The 21,847-nt window shown below is 36.2% G+C and overlaps 1 protein-coding gene across 40 annotated transcripts in view; it reads left to right on the forward strand.

Moving 5' to 3' along the window:
* The window catches only part of pou2f2b (POU class 2 homeobox 2b), a 138,631-nt gene that overhangs the window by 44,370 nt on the left and 72,414 nt on the right, over positions 1–21,847 (forward strand). For 20 of the 40 annotated variants that reach the window (XM_009292127.5, XM_017351470.4, XM_017351468.4 and 17 more), the window contains exon 1: positions 10,361–11,591. The exons of 19 other annotated variants lie outside the window; for them this stretch is intronic. In XM_009292127.5, coding sequence (XP_009290402.2) covers positions 11,492–11,591 — 100 coding nt within the window. In that variant the 5' untranslated portion in view covers positions 10,361–11,491. 40 annotated transcript variants of the gene reach the window in all.

Here is a 21,847-nt window from a genome sequence, read left to right on the forward strand (position 1 = left end):
ATATAGAAAACTGCTTATTCTTTTCTTCTCAATTCATACATGCATTCCCACAGCCTGCTCTTTTCCACCATTATATTAATCACACTTTCCACTCCGCTATATGTCTCTGTCTGGATAATGTGTGCTATAGCCTAAGAGAATTTATTATTTCCTGTGCACATAAGCGTGGAATATTTCTGCAGTTGTCGAGATGTGACAGTTTAATCATCAATAACAAACACAGCAGCATTAATCATGCATGCGCTTCATTCCACGCTCATGCGGAGTCATTTGAAGATCTCAGCGCTAAAGCTGTCACCGCTCTCTGGCAGACAGGCAATGCTAACGGCTAAACTGGGGTTTAAGGAGCCTTGTGATCTCATCTGAATAATTAATAGGAGCCGAAGCAATAAGCAAAATGACAGACAGCCGTTTGGTCAGGTTTTACAGTGCTGTCAGTGTGGAAGATTCACAAGCTATAGTCAATGAATGAAGAGCATTTCTAGGTTTGGATAAAGCTGCTGTTGTAGAATTGAATTCTGATTTGCTGACATGATAACTGAATAACATTAAAGACATATTATTGCATTTTTCACCCTGAAGACATTTACAAATATATTTTGTATGGACAACAAAAGCAGAACGTGGAACACCATGAGGTCGAATAAGAGCTTTAAATGCACAATAAATAAATAAATAAACAATAAATAGGTTTATTTCATTAAATATCTAAAAACCTTTAGAAAATTATACACTTTGCTCACTTTCTTACTTACTTAATATTACTATTGTCCCCAATGGGGAAATTTGTCTTGGACTATAGTCCCTCATTTGCATACAGAAACAGCACAAACATTCAATCATCAACACAAATATTGCATACAGTTGAAGGCAGAATTATTTACCCCCGTTTATTTTTTTCCCCAATTTCTCTTTAACGGAGAGCATATTTTTTCAACACATTTCTAAACATAAAAAGTTTTAATAATTCATTTCTAATAACTAATAACTAATAACTTTTTTTATTTGTCATGATGACAGTAAATAATACTTTACTAGACATTTTTCAAGACACTTCTATACAGCTTAAAGTGACATTTAAAGGCTTAATTAGGCTAATTAGGTTAACTAGGCAGGTTAGGGTAATTAGGCAAGTTATTGTATAACAATGGTTTGTTCAGTAGACAATCAAAATAAGAGGTTAATAATTATAACCTTAAAATAGCTTTTAAAAAATGAAAACTGCTTTCATTCTAGCCGTAATAAAACAAATAAGACTTTCTCCAGAAAAAAAAGAATACTATCAGACATGCGGTGAAAATTTTGTTTACCAGAAGGCAGTAACTTGTACTCACAAAATATGTGAGGGGTCAGCTAATATTTTAATAGCTTCATCAAGAATTGATTGCTCATAGAAAGATTCTAAGGATCGATATTCCTTCTCCCTACACTGTAAAACCTGATAAATTAAGTTCACTCAAATTGTTTGAGGAAACTGATTGCGGCAAACTATTTAAGTTTTGAAACAAAATGGTTTGAGTACTGTAAACTACATGACTACATATAGAGTCATATACACACATTATTTGATCATTTGTGTTGTCAAACTTATGGAGTATTAGTAACTTAAACATTTTAAGTTCAGTTATCAAATTGCGAGTTCAACAAATTAATGGCAAACAATTGTATATCTGCTTAAATAGTTTAGTATTGTCTCTAGTATTAGAGTTAACACAAAAACTATAATTCATTCATAAGTCATTTGTTTTTAGTTCTGCTTAATATGGTCCATTAATGAGGTACGATAAGTCTTTTCATTGAGTCAAAGTAACCTTTTAAAAAATTTAAAGTTAAACTAACAGGGCGGCACAGTGGCGCAGTAGGTAGTGCTGTTGCCTCACAACAAGAAGGTCACTGGTTCGAGTCTCAGCTGGGTCTGTTGGCGTTTCTGTGTGGAGTTAGCATGTTCTCCCAGCGTTCGCGTAAATTTTGAGTTAATTCAACATATCATTTGATAAGGTTGGCTGTTGGGCTTTACAGTGTGTTTGTAGATCGTTTATAAGGTTTTATGCAGATGTGCTTCTCTACAGAATCATCTCAATCAATCTAAAATGATCAGTTCTTTCCAAATAGAGAGATTCAAGTTATCTGGTGAAAATGTAGTTATATCGCAATAAACAGTTGAAGTCAGAATTATTAACCCCCTTCAAATTTTTTTCTTCTTTTTAAAATATTTTTCAAATGATGTTTAACAGAGGAAGGAAATTTTCACAGTGTGTCTGATAATATTTTTTCTTTTAGGGAAAGTCTTATTTGTTTTATTTCGACTAGAATAAAAGCAGTTTTTAATTTTTAAACACTATTTTTGGGACTAAATTATTAGCCCCTTTAAGCTATATTTTTCATCGATAATCTACAGAAACAACCATCAGTATACAATAACTTGCCTAATTAGCCTACCTTGTCTAGTTAACCTAATTAACCTAGTTACGCCTTAAATGTCACTTTAAGCAGTATAGAAGTGTCGTGTAAAATATCTAGTAAAATAATAGCGTTCGCGTGGGTTTCCTCCGGGTTCTCCTGTTTCCCCCACAGTCTAAAGACATGCGGTACAGATGAATTGGGTAGGCTAAATTGTCCGTAGTGTATGTGTGTGAATGAGTGTGTGTATGGATGTTTCCCAGAGATGAGTTGCAGCTGGAAGGGCATCCACTGGGTTAAACATGTGCTGGATAAGTTGGCGGTTCATTTCGCTGTGGCGACCCCAGATTAATAAAGGAACTAAACTGAAAAGAAAGTGAATGAATGAATGAAAGTTAACTAATTTAATTTGGTGATTTTCACTGTTTACTGTCCCATGGCTGTCTTCACCAAACATTCAAGCATGGCTTTAGATTGAACTGTACCACACTGTAATCCATAGGCTTTCAATCACAGCTTTGTAAAATAGGATCATTACTTTTTGGTCTGGACTTTTTAATGGACTATTTTTAATGTTTTAAAGAATGTTAGAATCCAGAGAAATAAGCATTTTTAACTAGTGAACTGGAAAGTGTTCTTAGTCACTGTGCTAATGACGTCACACTCTCGATTTCTGGTTTGTTTTAAAGAAAACAGAGAAACACTAAAGACGCTTTAATATGTTGTGCATTGCATTAGACTGCACAGAGCAGCATAATAGCACAATCTTAAAATGAATAGTATATGATAAAACAGCACTCCATGAGATCTCCACGTGACCACCAGGTTGACTGTGGCATAATAAAAGCTTTGCTGCTTCTTATGCCACATTGTGCTCGTCTCACACCAGCAATCGCTTCCGCAGTCTTGATTCACTTTGACTGCTTTCAGCCTAAGGTGCCGGGCACACACAACGTGTGTTTACATTCCAAAAATGCAAGATGCACCATACTGCCTTTTTTGTTAACAAGAAAAAAAGAAGCGCGATACACTTTTTCGTCACTATGCAATGACTGAATCAGTGTGTTGTGCGTGAGTGGTGCTGTTGATATTGTTATAATTGTAATATTTAATAATATTGGGGAATTCAAGATTTGTAAAGCCATACAGCTCAGAATAACTCGAAACAGTAACAACTATTTTCTCCTCTGTCTTTAAAAGCACAAACACTGCTGTCAACTCAACTGAAACCCCGCCCCTGCTTTCATTTGATTGGAGGATGAAAGAGATGTGACTGATGTAACGCGCTTTTTCTTATCAAAGTTGATTTTTTTCAATTGCGAGTGCATAGTGTGCATGGCAAAAACATGAGGCGCAGCAGGCGGTTAAAACGGAACACAAACAGCGCACAAAACGCTCACGGCCGTTAGTTAACAATACAAAAAAGGCACCTCTCAGTGCAAAAAACATGTTCGGTGTGAACGGCATCTTACACTGCTTCATACTATTATGATAACAGATTTTGAATACTTTACTTCAGGAGCAATGCAGTAGGTAGTGCTGTCGCCTCACAGCAAGAAGGTCGCTAATTCAAGCTCCGACTGGGTCAGTTGGTGTTTCTGTGTGGAGTTTGCATGTTCTCCCTGCATTCGCGTGGTTTCCTCCGGGTGCTCCGGTTTCGCCCACAATTCCAAAGACATGCGGTACAGGTGAATTGGGTAAGCTAAATTGTCCATAGTGTATGTGTGTGAATGAAAGGGCAACCGCTGCATAAAACATATGCTTGATAAGTTGGCAGTTCATTCCGCTGTGGCGACCCAAGATTAATAAAGAAAATGAATGAATGAATTAATACTTTAGCTCATCAATGAACATGATTTCTACAGGAGTCCAGTCAGATGTAGTGAAGATAGCAACTCCCATGGTTCCACACTCGCAACATCATCATACTATATTTTTGTTTGTTGTGAATATGCTCCCTCTACCTATGAAAATGACATACTGTGCCTTTAAGTGTATCAGGTTTACTGTCATTAATTTGTGAACATCCACATGCTGAACACAGAGTTGGTTCAGCCCAGGATGAGTGTTCTGTCATCATTTTACTCACTTTAGTCTCCAAACATAGGAAATGTGTTCATCTTGTGAAATGAAATATTTCTTTTTTTAAATGAAACCTATGTTTAGATATTAAATAACAAATATATTTAAATTTAGGAGTTTAAATAGAGCATAAGTCTTCTAAAAAACATGGTTAATTTATTTATAATTTAGGCTTTTGGTTATCAAATGCTGATCAGCAAACAATGCTCAAAGCATTCATAATTAGTCATGGAAGCTCAGCGTGCTTGCTTAAATCGAGAGAACCAATGAGTTACATTCTTACATGTCACATGATACATTTGTGTTTGCATAAAAACCATAGACTGTAAAATATATGGACGTAGTTTCCGTGACGTCACCCATAGGTTTCTGAAGAGCGCAAAAGAAGCCACAAGTAAAATATTTTATACATAAACAAAAATTCTCCTGTTCGCAGCCTTCTTTTTCACATTATTTAATAGAAATTGATGTTTTTATTAAATCTCTTAGATTAGTTAATAATAAGAAAAGTGATAGATTTTTAGTTCTCTATGATAAATATTTTGGAAACAGCACGGATACATAAGTCCTCCTTTCCTCTTGCTGTATTTGTGTTATGTATATGTTTAATTTTATTTATTTATTTATTTTTTCTCCCTTTTGTTTCTTTTTTTATTTATTTTTTTAAAGTTTATATTGTTTATCCTGATCTGTTATTGTCATTGTGTTCTTTTGTGTAAATTGTTGAATTTTGTATGTTTGTTATTGAGGTCAATAAAAAAAAAAAAAAAAAAAAAAAAAAAAAAAAGAAGCCACAAGTAGGCGCGGCCAACCGTCGCCATTTTGGTCACGCGTCATCACACCCACGGCGGGATACCAAACAAGGGCAAAAAGGCGGAGAGTGAGCGGAGCTACAGACACCTGCTAGCATTTAGCTTGGACCTGGTTCAGACACACTTTACTTTGGGAGAAACGCTTTATACTTTATCACCTGTGACTCGTTTGTATTCTGACCACTTGTGCGTGGTTGTATACTATATCAATAAAGTGTTTAGACTTTTAAAAACACTGCTGTAATACATTGAGCCACTAAACATTGTTCTTATGACGTTTTTCAACAGGAGGAAAACGCGAATTACTTCCAAACACTTTAGATATAGTCTGTGTTAGTAAATGTAAGACTATTAATGAAATCCAGCATGACAACTGTATGACAACGCTTCAGATGACTGTTCTAGAGCCTACAGCTAATCAATCTGACAGATTCTGGAATGCATTACAGCTCTAAATATAAATATAAACGATAAATGATCTTAAATAAAACAAATACATGTACAGAGATGGTATATAAGCATATAACTTTACTCACATGGGAAACGGAGGCCACGTGACTGGTTTGTGAGCACAATTAAGTGCCCTCAGCATGCCATGCCATCTAATAATTGTGGGAAACAAGTCCAAAAGGCAGTTGACTGTGTAAAGCCACATAAAACAACACAGAAATACGATAAATATGCCGAGTTCAGTGGCTAATCTGCAGGATTCAGCTGAGGTGACGTGACGGCGACCAGCGAGACCTAGCTGTCACTCAAGTGGCCACTCCCTTAATTATGCAAACTTAATATAACTTAATATAAAGGAAACGGATAAGTTATGAAAAAATTCACCCCCCTCACAGTTGTCATGAAGGGTAATATTACCTGTATTAACCAAAATCTTTTTTTGTACCAGGCTGTAAACACCTTTTTTTCTGCTGTAAAGTTGGCCATTCTAACAGTGGGCTCAATTGAAATTTGCTCTGTTTTGGAGCCAGGAGAGGCCAGGACTAGCGGAATTTCGGATGAATTGCAGTTTTAGTTACTTCCGTATTGGCTTCCTGAGGGAGAGCAGGAGGTTGCCGCTTGATAAAAACCAGTGAACTACATTAGTATTAATTGCTATCTTGTTTCTACACTGTTTAAAGTCCTATAAAAAATGAATTATGTTCATAATTTGAAGAGATAATGTCTCTTTAGAAGACTTTACGTCAACAGTTTGATTGATTTGGAAATTTAATTTTGATCTCTTTACAAACATTTTGAAGCTTTAGAGTTTTGTTACATAGATTTTTAATGGAGGGACATAAACCTTTCATTGATTGAAAATATCTTCATTTGTGTTCTGAATGACATGAGATTGAGTAAATGATGATCGATTTCTTTCAATTCATGTTTAAATGAACACCTTTAAATGTGTATGTGAATGAGAAACTACTTTCCTGTTACTCCGGGAAGCCACATAAACAATGGCTCTGAGCGGAAGCAGTGAACACCGCTAGGAAAGAGGTGTTAGCTCCCTATCCTTCCAACACCATCTTATTTTCCTTTCCCTCAATTTCGCACTCTCTCTTTCCCTCCAGTCCCTCTTTCCTTCTCTTAGATGCGCACAACCACACTATATTCTACAAGAAATAATTGCTTTTGTCTGAAAGAAGTAGCGGAGGGAGGGGCCCGAGCGCCCCGTTACCTCAGCACGTCGAGGGGGTGCGCGAGGGACAACCGGTCACTTCTTTTCATCTCTTTCACTTGACCTGTGGATGTCATCTGTCAATAGTGAGATGCAAGAGAAGGACAGGGACAATAAAACACATCCTTCTTTCGAACAAAACAAGGATCAAATGTATTTTGTTGCAGACAGATACCCCCCCCCTCCCCCCCCAAAAAAAAAACAAAAAAACAAAACAAATATAACACATTATCTATAACCGCAAAGCAAATGGTAGTTTTATTAATACAATAAAATGACACAGACGTAAAAATGTAAATATATAGGCTCAACATCGGTCACTGCCAAGACTTCTGAGCCTGAGCTCACAGAGAGTTTTGCTGCCTAGTGGAATCGATTTACTACTATCGATCGGAGTGTTTAGCGTATAGATTTTTCTATTTAAAAATCTATATTGACAATAATCTTGTGTGTAAGTGCGCCGCAGCATGGTTTGTAATTGACAGGGCGTGATGAATTGGCGGTAGGAGAGAGAAGCGGTGAGCGCTCGCTGATTAAGGCCCCCGGGAGGTTTGCTGGCATGTCGAGATTTTCAGCACAGCATTTCCTATACCCGTTCCTAGACACCCCTCAGTAGTGTACATTTTTTTTAATGTTTCTGCTAGAATTTGAAACACATATTTTAGGCCTGTGTATTGATGAGCTGATGAACGTGTTGCTGTTTGGCACAGTTTGAATGTGTGCTCTTGGGGTTCTCCATGTAGAGTTGAGAAACGGTCTTAAAAATCATAGTTTTGCTTCTGTTCTTCTACATTTTACTTAGATTAACAATGCTTACCGGCAAATAAACAGTCTGTGATACTTATTTAGGGAATCTAATGCCTAGAACCAATATATGGTTGTTAATTTCTGCATATTTTCAATTTAAAGTAGTAGTTCATCCAATAATAATAATAATAATAGTAATAATAATGATAATAATAATTCCTTACATTTATATAGTGGTTTTCTAGACACTCAAAGAGCTTTACACATTTTTGGGGGGAATCTCCTCATCCACCACCAGTGTGCAGCATCCACCTGGATGACACGACAGCAGCCATATTGTACCAGACTGAACGGAGGGGGGGGGGGGGGGGGGGGGGGTGGTCATAGACAGATGCCAGTGGGCAAATTTGGCCAGAATGCTGAGGTTAAACCCCTAGTCCTTTTCAAAGGACATCCTGGGATTTTTAACGACCAACGAGAGTCAGGACCTCAGTTTAACGTCTCATCCGAAAGACATCGCTCACTGAGCAGTATAGAGTCCCCATCATTATACTGGGGCATTGGGACCCACACAGGCCACAGGTTGGGCGTCTCCTGCTGGTCTCACTAACACCACTTCCAGCAGCAACCTAGCTTTTCCATGTGGTCTCCCATCCAGGTACTGATCAGGCACAGCCCTGCTCAGCTTCAGTGGGCGACAATGTGAGATTTGCAGAGAGTTAGCTGCCAGAAAAATTACATTTTTTATTTACTTATCCTTTACATGATTCAAACCAGTTTGAGTCCTTCTTTTGTTATACACCTAAGATATTTCAATTAATGTTGCAAACCAGTAGCCATTGACTTATTTGTTTTTGAAACTTCAAGTTTCCAACATTCTTCAAAATACCTGCTTTCATGTTGTTCAACCAAAAAAAGAAAATCAATAATGATCATAATAGTTTGGAGCCACCCGAGGTCAAGTAAAAGGTTGCTCATTTTATTATTTTTGAGTTAACTCCACTAATCATTTTGATGGATTTTCATTGATGCCAACAATCATAATAATAAAGGATCCTTAAAATATTTGCAATCCATTAAATGGTTCTTTAGTTTATGAAAATGTTCTTAACATTAAGAATAGGTGGAGATTTCAGTAAAAGCTTCTTTTGTAAACTAAAAATGGTTCTTCCATATTAAGAATATTTTTCAATATTTAGAAACTATTATTTTTTTAAAGTGTAGACCATTTTGAGGGATGTAAATAATCAATGGTCCAAACGTATTTCCTATTTTACATTTTTAATAGCTTTTATGAATTCAAAAAGAGCCACATATTGATAAATAAACGTATGATAGCTGTTTTAACATGAAGATTGAATTGCCTCTTGTAACAGTTATGAAATAGTTTGATGACAAGCAGGAAATGTTCATGGGCCAATGACGTGACCACATTGAAATGGTCTATACCACAGGTGTCAAACTCAGTTCCAAAAGGGCCGCAGCGTGCACAGTTTAGTTCCAACCCTAATTAAACACACCTGATCAAACTAATTGAGTCCTTCAGGATTGTTTGAAACTTACAGGTAGGTGTGTTGGAGCAGGGTTGGACTGTGCAGGGCTTCGGCCCTCCAGGAATTGAGTTTGACACCCCTGTTCTATACTGTAGACTCGTCCTTTTGTGCAAATTAAAGGTTTTACAAGATTCTTCATGCAACCAATAATTGCAATAAAGCATTTCTTCAGAGTGAATAATAAGCAGAACAATCCAGCATCAGAGTTTCTAGAACTCTAAATAATAGCTTGTGGCTTTAGTATTTAGATATAAGGAAAATCTAAGCAATGTCCACAACTGCACATTTGCAAACGTTGCTTATATAGTAAAAAGTTAAAATTAAATACATTAAAGAAACACGTTTTTGCACTGAGACTAACATTTAATATTATCTACTTTTGCACTCAACAAATGGAGGTTCTGAAAGGGGGGTTCGGTAGTGTTGCCATGGAAGAACCATTTTGGATTTCACAAAATGAGTTTTAAAAGAACATTTTCTTTCCTACTTTGAAGAACATTTTAATAATCCAAAGAACCTTTTGTCCACAAAATATCTTTTAAGGAACAAAAAAGGCTCCATTAACCATAAAGGTTATTAATTGAATCAAAAATATTATTAAAATAGTTTATAGAGGCATTATGTGCTGTTATAGACAGTTAAAGAGTTGATTAAAAGTTCACTGACCAATAATTTGGGCATCACTTGTTTCAAACCAAATACAGAACCCCAACCTAAAATATAATCATGTTTTGCTAAACAAGAACATGCATTCACGCTTGGGCAGAATTTTCATTTTTGGGTGTTATAGTATGGCAAGCATTTATTGAAAGTATATTAACCAGTAGCTTAATGTGAAAAATGTGTGTATGTAGTTTAGCTATTGCCCTTTTAATCTATACTTGGTGAATCCGTGTAGTTTGACAGAGATGTCCGTATCAGTGTGTGATTTTACCTTTCACTGGGGTACAGGAGAGAGAGAGAGAGAGAGAGAGAGAGAGAGAGAGAGAGAGAGAGAGAGAGAGAGAGAGAGAGAGAGAGAGAGAGAGAGAGAGAGAGAGGGTGGGGGTGGGGTGCTGGTGATGTGAGAGTTGTAACGGCTCCGCTCGCGCTTCAATGTTGCGGGCAGCGTGGAATCAGAGCGCGCGAGCGTATGGGAGGAGAGCGTGCACGAATAAGCTATTGGGGTTCCCAAATAACGGGAACAGGCAGACAGAGCAAAACACGCAGGCGGATGGACGGAAATATAGGCAAGTGATCTTAAAAACCAGCGACGTAACGAGCTCTTTTCCCCCTGATGTTTTCGTGCTTTATTTATTTGTTTGCCTTATTTAGTCATGTATCGATTGATTGCGTTTTAATTACTGGCGTGTGACAAGGTGCGTGGGAGGAGGGGCGAATCCGGCGAACACGTTGAGTTGCCTTATTTTTCTATAGCTATTTCATTTAAACGAGCAAAAACAAGCAGACGCTTTTAACCACGTTTAATGACTTTGTGCAAATGAATGTGTAGCCTGTAGCTGCTAGAACAAGGAAGAAAGCTAGAAGAGCTAGACCAAATAAATTCACCAAAAATGCACCCCATATCCAAGTAATAACAATATATCAGCTGTCTTTTATACGTTATACAGTATACGTGTGTTTTATTTCATTGTTAGAACAAATGTAGAATCGTCAGTTTATTTCACAAGCAGACAACCAAAGTTAAAGCGACTGCGAGCAAGAAGAGAAGCAGGCCAGCTGAACATATACAGTGTTCAGTATCGACAAGGACAGAAATAACACTATAGTTGAGAACCGAGATATGCAGTTATATACGCTCGCAAACATGGTAAATACATGCCTTTGAGTGACAGATACCTATATGTTCGACAAGCAGATATACCAAATACTGTAGCTTAATACCAAAACAAACAGACAAACGTGAAAGTATCAGTGGAATAACCAGCGTTTGTCTTGTTTCAATCCGTCTATCCGCCTGTGTGTGCGCGCGCGCTGGGAAAACACAGTCGCGTCTGCGTATCTATGCATGTTGATCCAAAGTACTACAAAAGAATAAGTGGTTTTTATAAAATGTAACTGCGCTATTTAGTGAATAACCTGTTTGTGTCAGAAACCCCTGAACCACCGACGAAACCAAATGATTTAGCCAAGTGCGAAAAAGCCACAACTGCTCAAATTGCAAAGAAAAACTCAAATCAACAGCAAACAGAACATCTGAAAAGAACCAGACAAAAAGACGGATCATGTTTGTTCCTTTGCCGGTGCCGTTTGTCTTGCCGAGAACTGCCTCCGACCTCCACGCCTGGCGTCTCAAGTCCCCGCTGGCTCTCCGCTCACACTCCGGTAAGGCTTTCTTCCACAACATTCACCTATTATTTCATTTATTTCCAAATCCGGCAAAGCATCCCATCTCCATCGCCCTCATCATCCTTATCCCTGTTTCCACCGCGGGAATGAAGCATCCACATTTGGCGTTTTCTGTCATGTGTCGCGCGCTGGCATTGCCGCCCTTTCCAACATTTAGGTTTAGTCCAACCTTCAAGTTTGTTTACAGCAGTACCTGCACTGTTAAAAGCGGCTCAGTTCGGGGTTGTTTTCTGTATAAATTTCCGTCAGGTTAGGCTCAGTTCTTACAGGGCTCCGTCTCCGTCCGTCTCCTCCTCTCGCCTCTGCCTCTGCCTCCGTCTCCCCCGAACTAAACTCGCGGTGAGCTGGGAATATTCATGCCAACTTATCGATCTCCGCAGGATCGATTCCGGGGCCGGCGGATCGAGGGGAGAGAGGAGAGAATCAGAGCAGCTACAGAGAACAGAGAAACCAGCATTTATGCTATTTAAACCTCGCATGTTTGTCCTAAAAATATAGATGTAGGCTGAGGAATAGTAGGCAGGTAGACAGACGCACGTGTTTTGTACAGGCTGTGAGCGTTTTTAATTACTGATTATGCACATGGTGGACCTATAATGTGATATTTACATCGTCATTGGCGATTAAAGACGACCGAACACAAACGGACGACTCTTTCCGCTATTATTTCCATTGCGGAAAGTTGCCGGTTGTTCGGAGGCACATGAAGATGAAAACAGAAGGAAGCGCGGATGGAGAAGGAGGGCGGGGGTGGAGTAGGAGGAGATGGGTGTTGTCTGAATTGAAGAGGCATAACTGCATAAGCAAGCTGATCATATGTTAACTGGACATGTGGCAGTCCACTGAGAACACAATAAAAATATGCAGTATGTGGAATTTATTATCTGCGCATTTCAGATTACGCACGATGTGTTTTCTATTAGCCTAATATGGTTTGAACATGGAGAAATTGATGTCTTTTTTGCTGTGAGATGGTATTCTTCATGTAAGTCTGTAAACAGAATTTTTATAGGTATTTTTTCATGTATTTTAAGCTCATATCTATTGACAGATTAACTGAAATCTTTAGAATGCCTAATGTACTTTTACAAATAGTTTTATTTATTATTATTTTTTTGCAAAATGTTTATTTAAAAAAAAGTTACAGGATACAAGATACAAATTATTTTTCTTTATTAGAAATTTAACATTTCTTTTAAATATTAATGTAATTAAAATCTACAATGAAAATACTCATAAACAATTTGTGCATCTGGATTTTTTTTTCTTTTTATCAGCTTGAAAACCAAGCTTATGCTTATTGTTTTGTTTGTCCGTTTTTTTTAAATATAGCAAAAATGCATTCAGGATGAATTGTTATTAATTAGACTGACTCCTTTTACCTACACTGATTAGTGGGCTTGCATTGTTCTCTATCTGTTTGATTTTTACCACTTCTCCATTTGCGTGCCTCAGAGTCTTACAGGTTTTCTTTGGCTTTGAGTCTGAAGAATGATACAGAATGGTTAAGAGGAAGGATAATGAGCCTCTTCCCCTCAGAGATTAACAGGGCCAGGGGAGAGGAGGAGGAGTTTCATGCCCCTTTCACTGAAAAATAGCGAGTGTCAAAAGAAGATAAAAAAAAGAAGGCAGAAAAAAGAAAAAGCTGTGGACCACTAAAGGAAAGTAGGTGCAGATGACAGTGAAAAATGGGAATGTGTATGGAAAACCGAGTTTGAGCGGGAGAGGTGATCTTGAGCTCTAGATTCAGCTTGTATGTACGTAGTTGTCTCGCTCATTAGTTATGAATGAAAAGCAAAGCTGTAAACTTTGATTTTAAGATATCTGACAAAGGTTTCACAGGCAAATTGGATTGAAAAACTTCAAATTCACAGATTCTGTTTGTTATATCAAATTTTTTTGATTACCGGAAACACAAATTCAGCAGTGAACTGAACTTAAGCCCAATCTGAGAGCAGGCTCATTTATTTAATTCTGTCAAAAGCCATAACAATGAACAGAAATATGCATATCTCATCAAACCCGTTTAATCACCATTAGAGAGAGCAGAACCTATTTAACTATTTACTAATATATGCAGCCATTACACCATATTCCCATTACATGGCGGATATAGACATGAAGAGAGGTAGAGATAGAGATAATCAAGACCTATTCTTGTAAGTGGTCTCGGGAATTATTGCCATTAACAGCTCCATTAAAGTTTTATGTGTATTACAGTAGCAGGCAGGTCCTGGAGGATGAGAGTATATTGACGGAGCGAGAAAAAGAGGCAAAAGATGAGCAATAATCTGATGCGGTGGCATATGAAACAAAAGAAAATCATTCTGTTATCTCCTATATTAGCATATCAACCGCAAAAAAATAATAACTGTGTATATTTAAAGGGGTAGTTCAACATTTATTCATTCATTTATTTTCCTTCAGCTTAGTTCCTTTTTTATCAGGGTTTGCCACAGCGAAATGAACCACCAGCATGTGCTTTATGCAGCAGCCACAACCGAATACTGGGAAACACCCATGCACCCATTCTCACATGCACTTGTACACTATGGCCAATTTGGTTTTTCAATTCATCTATACCGCATGTCATGGACTGTTGAAGGAATCGGAGTACCCGTAGGAAACCCACATAAACACGTGGAGAACATGCAAACTCCACACAGAAATGCCAACGGAGCCACCTTCTTCCTGTGGGACGACAGTGCTAATCACTGTGCCACCCACATAAAAATGTAATTTGTTTTAACACTGAAAAACATTTTAGCTGAAACTGGAGTCATTGTTGATTCATAAAATGCAAGTGAATTGTTATAAACATGCAAAAAACACACACTAAAAGACAATCGTCTACAGTATTATTAAATGCAATTGCCTTATTAAATGCAGGTATCCAGTGACTGTTTATATACAGTAGTCAACATTTGAAGTGGATCAAATTTGTCGTAAAACTATTGAACACTCATTCATTTCTTAGGACAATTTTGAAAAACATTTCTGATCCCTGTCAATATCCATATGTATACAGATGAAGTCAAAATTATTAGAACTTTTCATAGAAATTGAAATTATTTCAAAAATATTTCCCAATTGTTGCTTAACCAAGAGAATGTTTTGTCATTATATTTTTAAGCAACAGTTTGATAACTTACTTATTTTGTCTTTGCGTTGGTGACTGCATTATATTATTCTGTATTTAAGTAGCAAGTTACTAATATTCAGCTTAAAGTGCAATTTAAAGACTTAGCTATGTTGTTCTGCTAACTATACGCAAGTTAGGTCAATTAGGCAAGTTACTGCATAACAGTTGTTCGTTATGTAGCCAATCGAAAAAAAAAAATCTTAGTTTAAATATTAAAATCTAAAAGCTGCTTTTATTATGGCAAAATTAAAAAAGAGACTTTGAATTGAAGAAAAATAACATTGTAGGAAATACTGTGGAAAAGAATCCCACTGTGAAACTGCAATTGGTAAATATTTCAAAAAGATTTCACTTTAGGGTTAATCATTTTTATGCTAATTGTGTAAAATTGTGAAATGTTAATGCACTAAAAATAACTGTTCAAAAGTAGTTTATAATTTATTTAATTCTTTATTCCAGGGATTTTAAAGATGAACTTTCAGCTTCATCACTCCAGTCTTCAGAGTCACATGATCCTTCAGAAATCACGCTAATATTAATTATTATTATTGTAATTATTACTATAATTATTATTAATAATGGTAATAGTAATAAAAGCAATAATGACTTGAGTAATATTTTAAAACTACATGCAATAAGAAAGCAATTATTTAACATTTTATTAAATATTTAACTTTTTTTTTTACATTATTAATTGCTGCCTTGATGAACAGACAAATATTTTTTACAAAAAAAAGAAAAAAAACTGACCCAAAACTTTTGACCGGTTGTGTGGATGTTAAAATGGATCAGAAATGTTTTTTAAAATTGTCCCACGAAAAAAAAAATTGTGTTCCATAATTTTACAACAAATTTGATAGCAGGTTTTGATCCACTTCAAATAGTCACTACTTTATAATAACAGTCACTAAAAATCTGAATTTATTAAGGCAATTGCATTTAATAATACTGTAGACGACTATCTTTTACTGTTTTTAGCATGTTTTATAACAATTCACTTGCAATTTTATGAATAAAATAACTCCAGTTCCAGCTGAAATCGAATGTTCATGTGGGCAGCAAGATGGCTCAGTAGTTAGCACTGTCGCCTCACAGCAAGAAATACACTGGTTTGAGTCCCAGCATACCAATTGGCATTTCTGTGTGGAGTTTGCATGTTCTCCCCATGTTCGTGTGGGTTCCCCTCGCAGTCAAAGACATGTGGTGTAGGTGAAATAAATAAACTAAATTGGCCGTGGTGTATGAGTGCGGGTGTGAATGAGTGCATGCGTGTATCCCAGTACTGCGTTGTGGCTGGAAGGGCATCCGTTTCATAAAAGATATGCTGAAATAGTTGGCGGTTCATTCCACTGATAAAAAAGGGATTACAATTTGTACTGTATTTTTGATTAAATAAATGCAGTCTGGGTGAGCAGGATAAGCTTGTTTTAAAATATTTTAAAATCCTACTGACCCCAAACTTCTGACCGGTAGTGTATATATGAAGGGTTCAGATGCTAAAACCTCTAAATGCTGTCTGAAATTTTCATCTCAAATGAGGACTTTTACAAGGCTCAAGTGTAAATGTTTAATAATTTCACTTTTATGGCAAAGAATGAGCTCTTTAGGTGGTTTTAAAAGTGAGAAACTCTACATATATATACATTTTTTGGCAGCTGAACATGGTGTTTGTGTGAGTGAATGTGGGAGAAAGTGTGTTTATGGATCGGGGTGAGACCTGGTGTTAAGATGATTGCCAGTGACAAAATGTCAGCTTGGGTTTGTTTGTAACATAATGGGGAATCAATAGATATAAGGAAGATGTCAATACAGAATGTTCTACTGCATTTCACTCTGTCTCGCTGTCTCTTCCTCTCTCTCACACACACACACAGATTCCTCCGCCATCTCTCTTGCTCTGATTGATATGCCATGTCGTCAGGATGTTCATTTAGTGACAGTTCTCCCACAGGTCTTTTAGCTGTACTGTTAGTTGGAGCCATGGAGAATGTGTTTGCATCTGTGTGGGTTGACCTTCTGTAGTGTATTAACACTGACGGCACCCTTCCCCTCATTAGCACGGCTGGAAGACATGGCTTTTCACTCTGTAAGAAATTCCCCAGAGTTCTTTCCTCCCAGTGACCATTACAAGCACACACACACACACACACACACATCATGTGCGATTGTGTCCTCATTGAAGTCCACATCATATTAAAAGCAAGTCACAAGTGTTTGCAAGGCAGCACTGGGTTCATTTTCTTTAAAAAGTGCTAAATTAGAGTGCTACTGTATATTATTGAATTCTTTCTCAAATAATTCAGCCAAAACACTAAACATATTTCTTGCTTTATATTGTGAACTTTTTTTACTCCAGTATTTTCAATGGAGTTTCTGCGCTGGCCTGGCACTAGTGGTCACAACTGTCTTTCATCTCGGTGTACGCTTGAACAACTAAATGTATGCTTAAGTCTATTTAACTGAACTTATTGTAATTACATTACAACATCGATGCTGTAAAAACAACCTTGTAAAATTGAAAATAGCCACATTAAGCTTTCACCGGAAGTTTTTGATGGCTTTAAAACTTTAGCTGTGCATAGAGCCCATTGCTCTCACTAGTAGAGCGGTGATAAAACAAAATGCTATTGGCTGTTTTTATATAAAGGGGAGGGGCTACATTATGTCCCACCCTCTCTTCGTGTTTCGATTGAGATTACGTCAAACATTGAAAATAAAAATCCACATTTCAAAACACTTCACGGGACCTTTCATTTTTTTGTCACTTTAGAAAGAACCATAACATTCACAGAAATTATAACGGTTGTAAATAACTGACAAATGAGTTCTACTTTACGGAACTTTAATGCATAAATATACTTCTGATTACATCTTTGGCTCTCAACAATTGAATAATAACACAAATTAGATTTTTTTTACATTTAACAACTTCTCATGATTCAATTCAATTCACCTTTATTTGTATAGCGCTTTTACAGGGTAGATTGTGTCAAAGCAGCTTCACATAGAAGATCATAGTAAACTGGAACAGTGTAGTTTAGCATTTAGTGTTTAAGTGCGGTTCAGCTCAGTTCAGTGTGGTTTAATAATCACTACTGAGGGCCTAAACACTTAAGAGCAAATCCATCGATGTGTAGCACTACCGATCCCAAACCATGCATGCTAAAGGCAACGGAGAGGGAAAAAAAAACTTCACCAATTGGCGAAAGTGAAGGAAAAAAAAAAACCTTGTGAGAAACCAGACTCAGTTAGGCACAACCATTTCAATTTCTCCGCTGGCCAAAAGTCTTGTGCAGAGCTGCAGTCTCAGCGGCGAAGGCTGGAAACTGGGTGTATGTTTGACACTGTTTCTTTTTAAAAGATTAAAGTAAAATAAAAAGTGAGCTGAAATAAGGAATAGAAAACATACTTTTATGCTATTTGGACACCATGTGCACCCACTGACAGGTATAAGCGGCTGCTCTCTCTCTTCACCGTTGCTTTGGCGCTGAAGAATTGAAGCGAAAAATTTTCTGATGACTGAAATCATTTGAATTTGTATGAATTCACCATTTTTTAACCAATACAAAAATAGTTACGTTTTCTCATGCAAACAGACTGGCATTCACACAAAGCCTGCTTTGTTTATTAAAACCATGAGAGTGCAGTGGAATAAAAAAGATCTACAAGTGTCTTTCAGCTGTTGAATAAGATTATAGGAGTGGATTTAAAAATAATCTACTTGCTGATTCTTTGTAATTATTAATATTATTCATAAATATTTACAAATATTATTAACAAATTTCAAATTATTTTAATTTCCACAACTCTTTTTGAGACCCCGCTTTTTTTATTTTCGAAATTTAACTTCTATTTACCTTAGAATGCTGCATCATGTGAGAAAACCATAAACGCAATAGTCAAACACACACATCTAGTCCTTGTTTACACATGAAACCAATGGAAACCAATGGACTAAATGGACACCCCTTACACCTGTGTTATCAATACTGTTCATGGAGGCATATTCATTAAATAATAGACACACAAACACAAAAACACACAAAATGCCATCATTTACTTACTCTCGACTCATTCCAACCAGTTAGATTTTTTTTCTGTTAAACACAGGAGGACATTTTGAAGACCATCTAACCATTGACATTAGTAGTAGGAAAAACAAATACCATGGAAGCCAATGGTTACAGGTTTTCAACTTTCTTCAATACATCCTTCAGAAACTCAAACAGGTTTGGAAGTCAAGGGAGTAAATAATGGCAGAATTTTGGATGAACTATCCATTTAAATGGTGTATGCTTATTTTAAAATAGCTTTAAAATATGCACCATGGATATGCATAGTGATTGTGCTGATTCTTGCATGTGTTTGTCTGAAAATTAGACAAATAGAACCTCAAACCGCTGTGGTGGAGCATTACATTTCAACAGAAGCGTATCCTTGACCAATATACTGCACCTACTTGTAAGCTGTCCATCAGAACATGCAGATGGTTTCATTAACAATCTGCCTTTCTGCCTCCATCTCTCTCTTTCTCCTATGAAAACACAGTGGAGGTGGCTTCACGATGGCACAAAAGTAGAAGTGTTCAGACAGGCCCTTAATCAACACATCTGTGAGAGAAAGCACCTAGTCAATACACCCCCTACCAGTACAGCAGCACTCACACAGATTCAGCACTGCTGTGTTCATTTACTGTGATTATCCGCCTGCACATGTCTATTTGTGCGTGTGTGTTTGTGTTGGAAAGGGAGCGAGAGCCACCCAGAGCTTTAGGATGGACGGACTGAAAGATGAGTGTGAACAGACGAATGAGCGTATTGATATTTGACATGGCAGGTACATGGTGGTTTTACCGACAAGCTGATGTATTGTAAGATATTGACGCTGGAACATCTCACACTCTTAAAAAGTATTGCAAAATTTGGAAAGAGTATGGACAAATCTGACAGGTGTGTTAAAATGTTTCACTTTGAATTTTAATCTTCACCTCAGCTGTTGAGATTGTTCATGTTTTACCCAAATTTACCTAAAATCCGACTAACATAAATCTAAATCTATAAACCTGACTCTTGATGCTATGAGATGAAAAATGAGCGTAAACCAGCGCAATTTGCACTCTCAGCAGCTGCTGTTTATGTCTCTGTGTGTGTGTAAGAGCGGACATTTCGATAATAGAGAATGTGTAATAAAAGCTTGCTCTTTGATTACGTCCTTCACTCCTCATGAACAAGCCCGAGACCTAAATCTGTTCTCTTCCTCCATTTCATTTAAGATTTATAGCGATCAAGGTCTCCCGTTCTCATGTGGGGCTTGGCGAATGTCTTTTTCCCCTTTATTTTGATGGCATTGAGGATGTGTGGTATAAATATTTGATCATTAATAATGCCACACTTTAGTATTATTAGCTAGATACAGATCAATCATTTTGATATTTTGATGCAACTTTAGATTTTAGTGAATTGAGTTTACTTTATATTACATTAGTGGCCCATTCTTACATTGTAAGCTGATTTTAATAATAATAATATATGATGATTCTGTTTTTTAAATTCATATCTTTAATAGAAAGACTTACAATATTATATTTGCTCATATACATACAGTTGAAGTCAGAATTATTAGCCCCCCTTTGAATTTTTTTTTCTTTTTTAAATATTTCCCAAATTATTTTAACAGGGGAAGGAAATTTTCACAGTGTGTCTAAAAATATTTTTTCTTCTGGAAAAAGTCTTATTTGTTTTATTTAGGCTAAAATAAAAGCAGTTTTTAATTTTTTTTAAACACCATTTTAGGGACAAAATTATTAGCCCCTTGAAGCTATTTTTTTCCAATAGTCTACAGAACAAACCATCGTTATACAGTAACTTGCCTAATTACCCTAACCTGCCTAGTTAACCTAATTAACCTAGTTAAACCTTTAAATGTCCCTTTATGTGGTATAGAAGTGTCTTGAAAAATATCTAGTCAAATATTATTTACTGTCATCATGACAAAAATAAAATAATTCAGTTATTAAAATGAGTTATTAAAACTATTATGTTTAGAAATGTGTTGAAAAAAGTTTTCTCTCCGTTAAGCAGAAATTGGGGAAATAAATAAACAGAGTTTAATAATTCAGGGGGGCTAATAATTCTGACTTTAACTGTAGTACTGAAGCCAAATCTGGAGCTTATCTAACAACATAACTTATGATAACGGTCCAAAAACTAGTACACCCAAATAGATATGTTATAGAAAAATATTAAGATAAAAAGAGGTAAAAATCAGAAGCAAAAAATTTAGATGAAATTTTGTAGGTTGTCATTTATTTTTGCAATATTTTGCTTGAATTTAATTGTATTATCTTTCTATTTCTAAATATTTTTAGTGACTTAAGTAGTTTAATAAATATATCTGTTGAATAAATCTGTTTTGTTTAGCACCAAAATACAGTTGAAGTCGGGATTATTAGCCCTCCTTTGATTTTTGTTCTCTTTTAAATATTTCCCAAATTATGTTTAACAGAGCAAAGAAATTTTCACAGTGTGTCTGATAATATTTTTTCTTCTAGAGAAAGTCTTATTTGTTTAATTTCAGCTAGAATAAAAGCAGTTTTGATTTTTTTAAAAGCCATTTTAAGGTCAAAATTATTAGCCCCTGTATTTTTTCAACTGTCTACAGAACAAACCATCGTATAAAATAACTTGCCTAATTATTCTATCCTGCCTAGTTAACCTAATGAACCTTGTCTTAAATGTCTCTTTAAGATGTATAGAAGTGAAAAATACCTAGTAAAATATTATTTAATGTCATCATGACAAAAATAAAATAAATCAGTTATTAATAATGAGTCATTAAAACTATTATGTTTAGAAATGTGTTGAAAAAATCTGCTCTCCGTTAAACAGAAATTGGGGGAAAAATAAACACGGTTTTAACAATTCTGACTTCAACTGTACATTGCCTATATTCACTGAGAAATGGACAAAAATATTCATTTTTAAAATGGGGTGTACTCAATTATTCTGAGCACTGTTCATAAACTGGATGTTTTGGAAATAAAACTCATTGAAATATAGGTTAAAAGAGATGAAGCAACCTTACTTTTTTT

The sequence above is a fragment of the Danio rerio genome, chromosome 16 (assembly GCF_049306965.1).
Source record: "Danio rerio strain Tuebingen ecotype United States chromosome 16, GRCz12tu, whole genome shotgun sequence".
NCBI classification, from domain to species: Eukaryota; Metazoa; Chordata; class Actinopteri; order Cypriniformes; family Danionidae; genus Danio; species Danio rerio.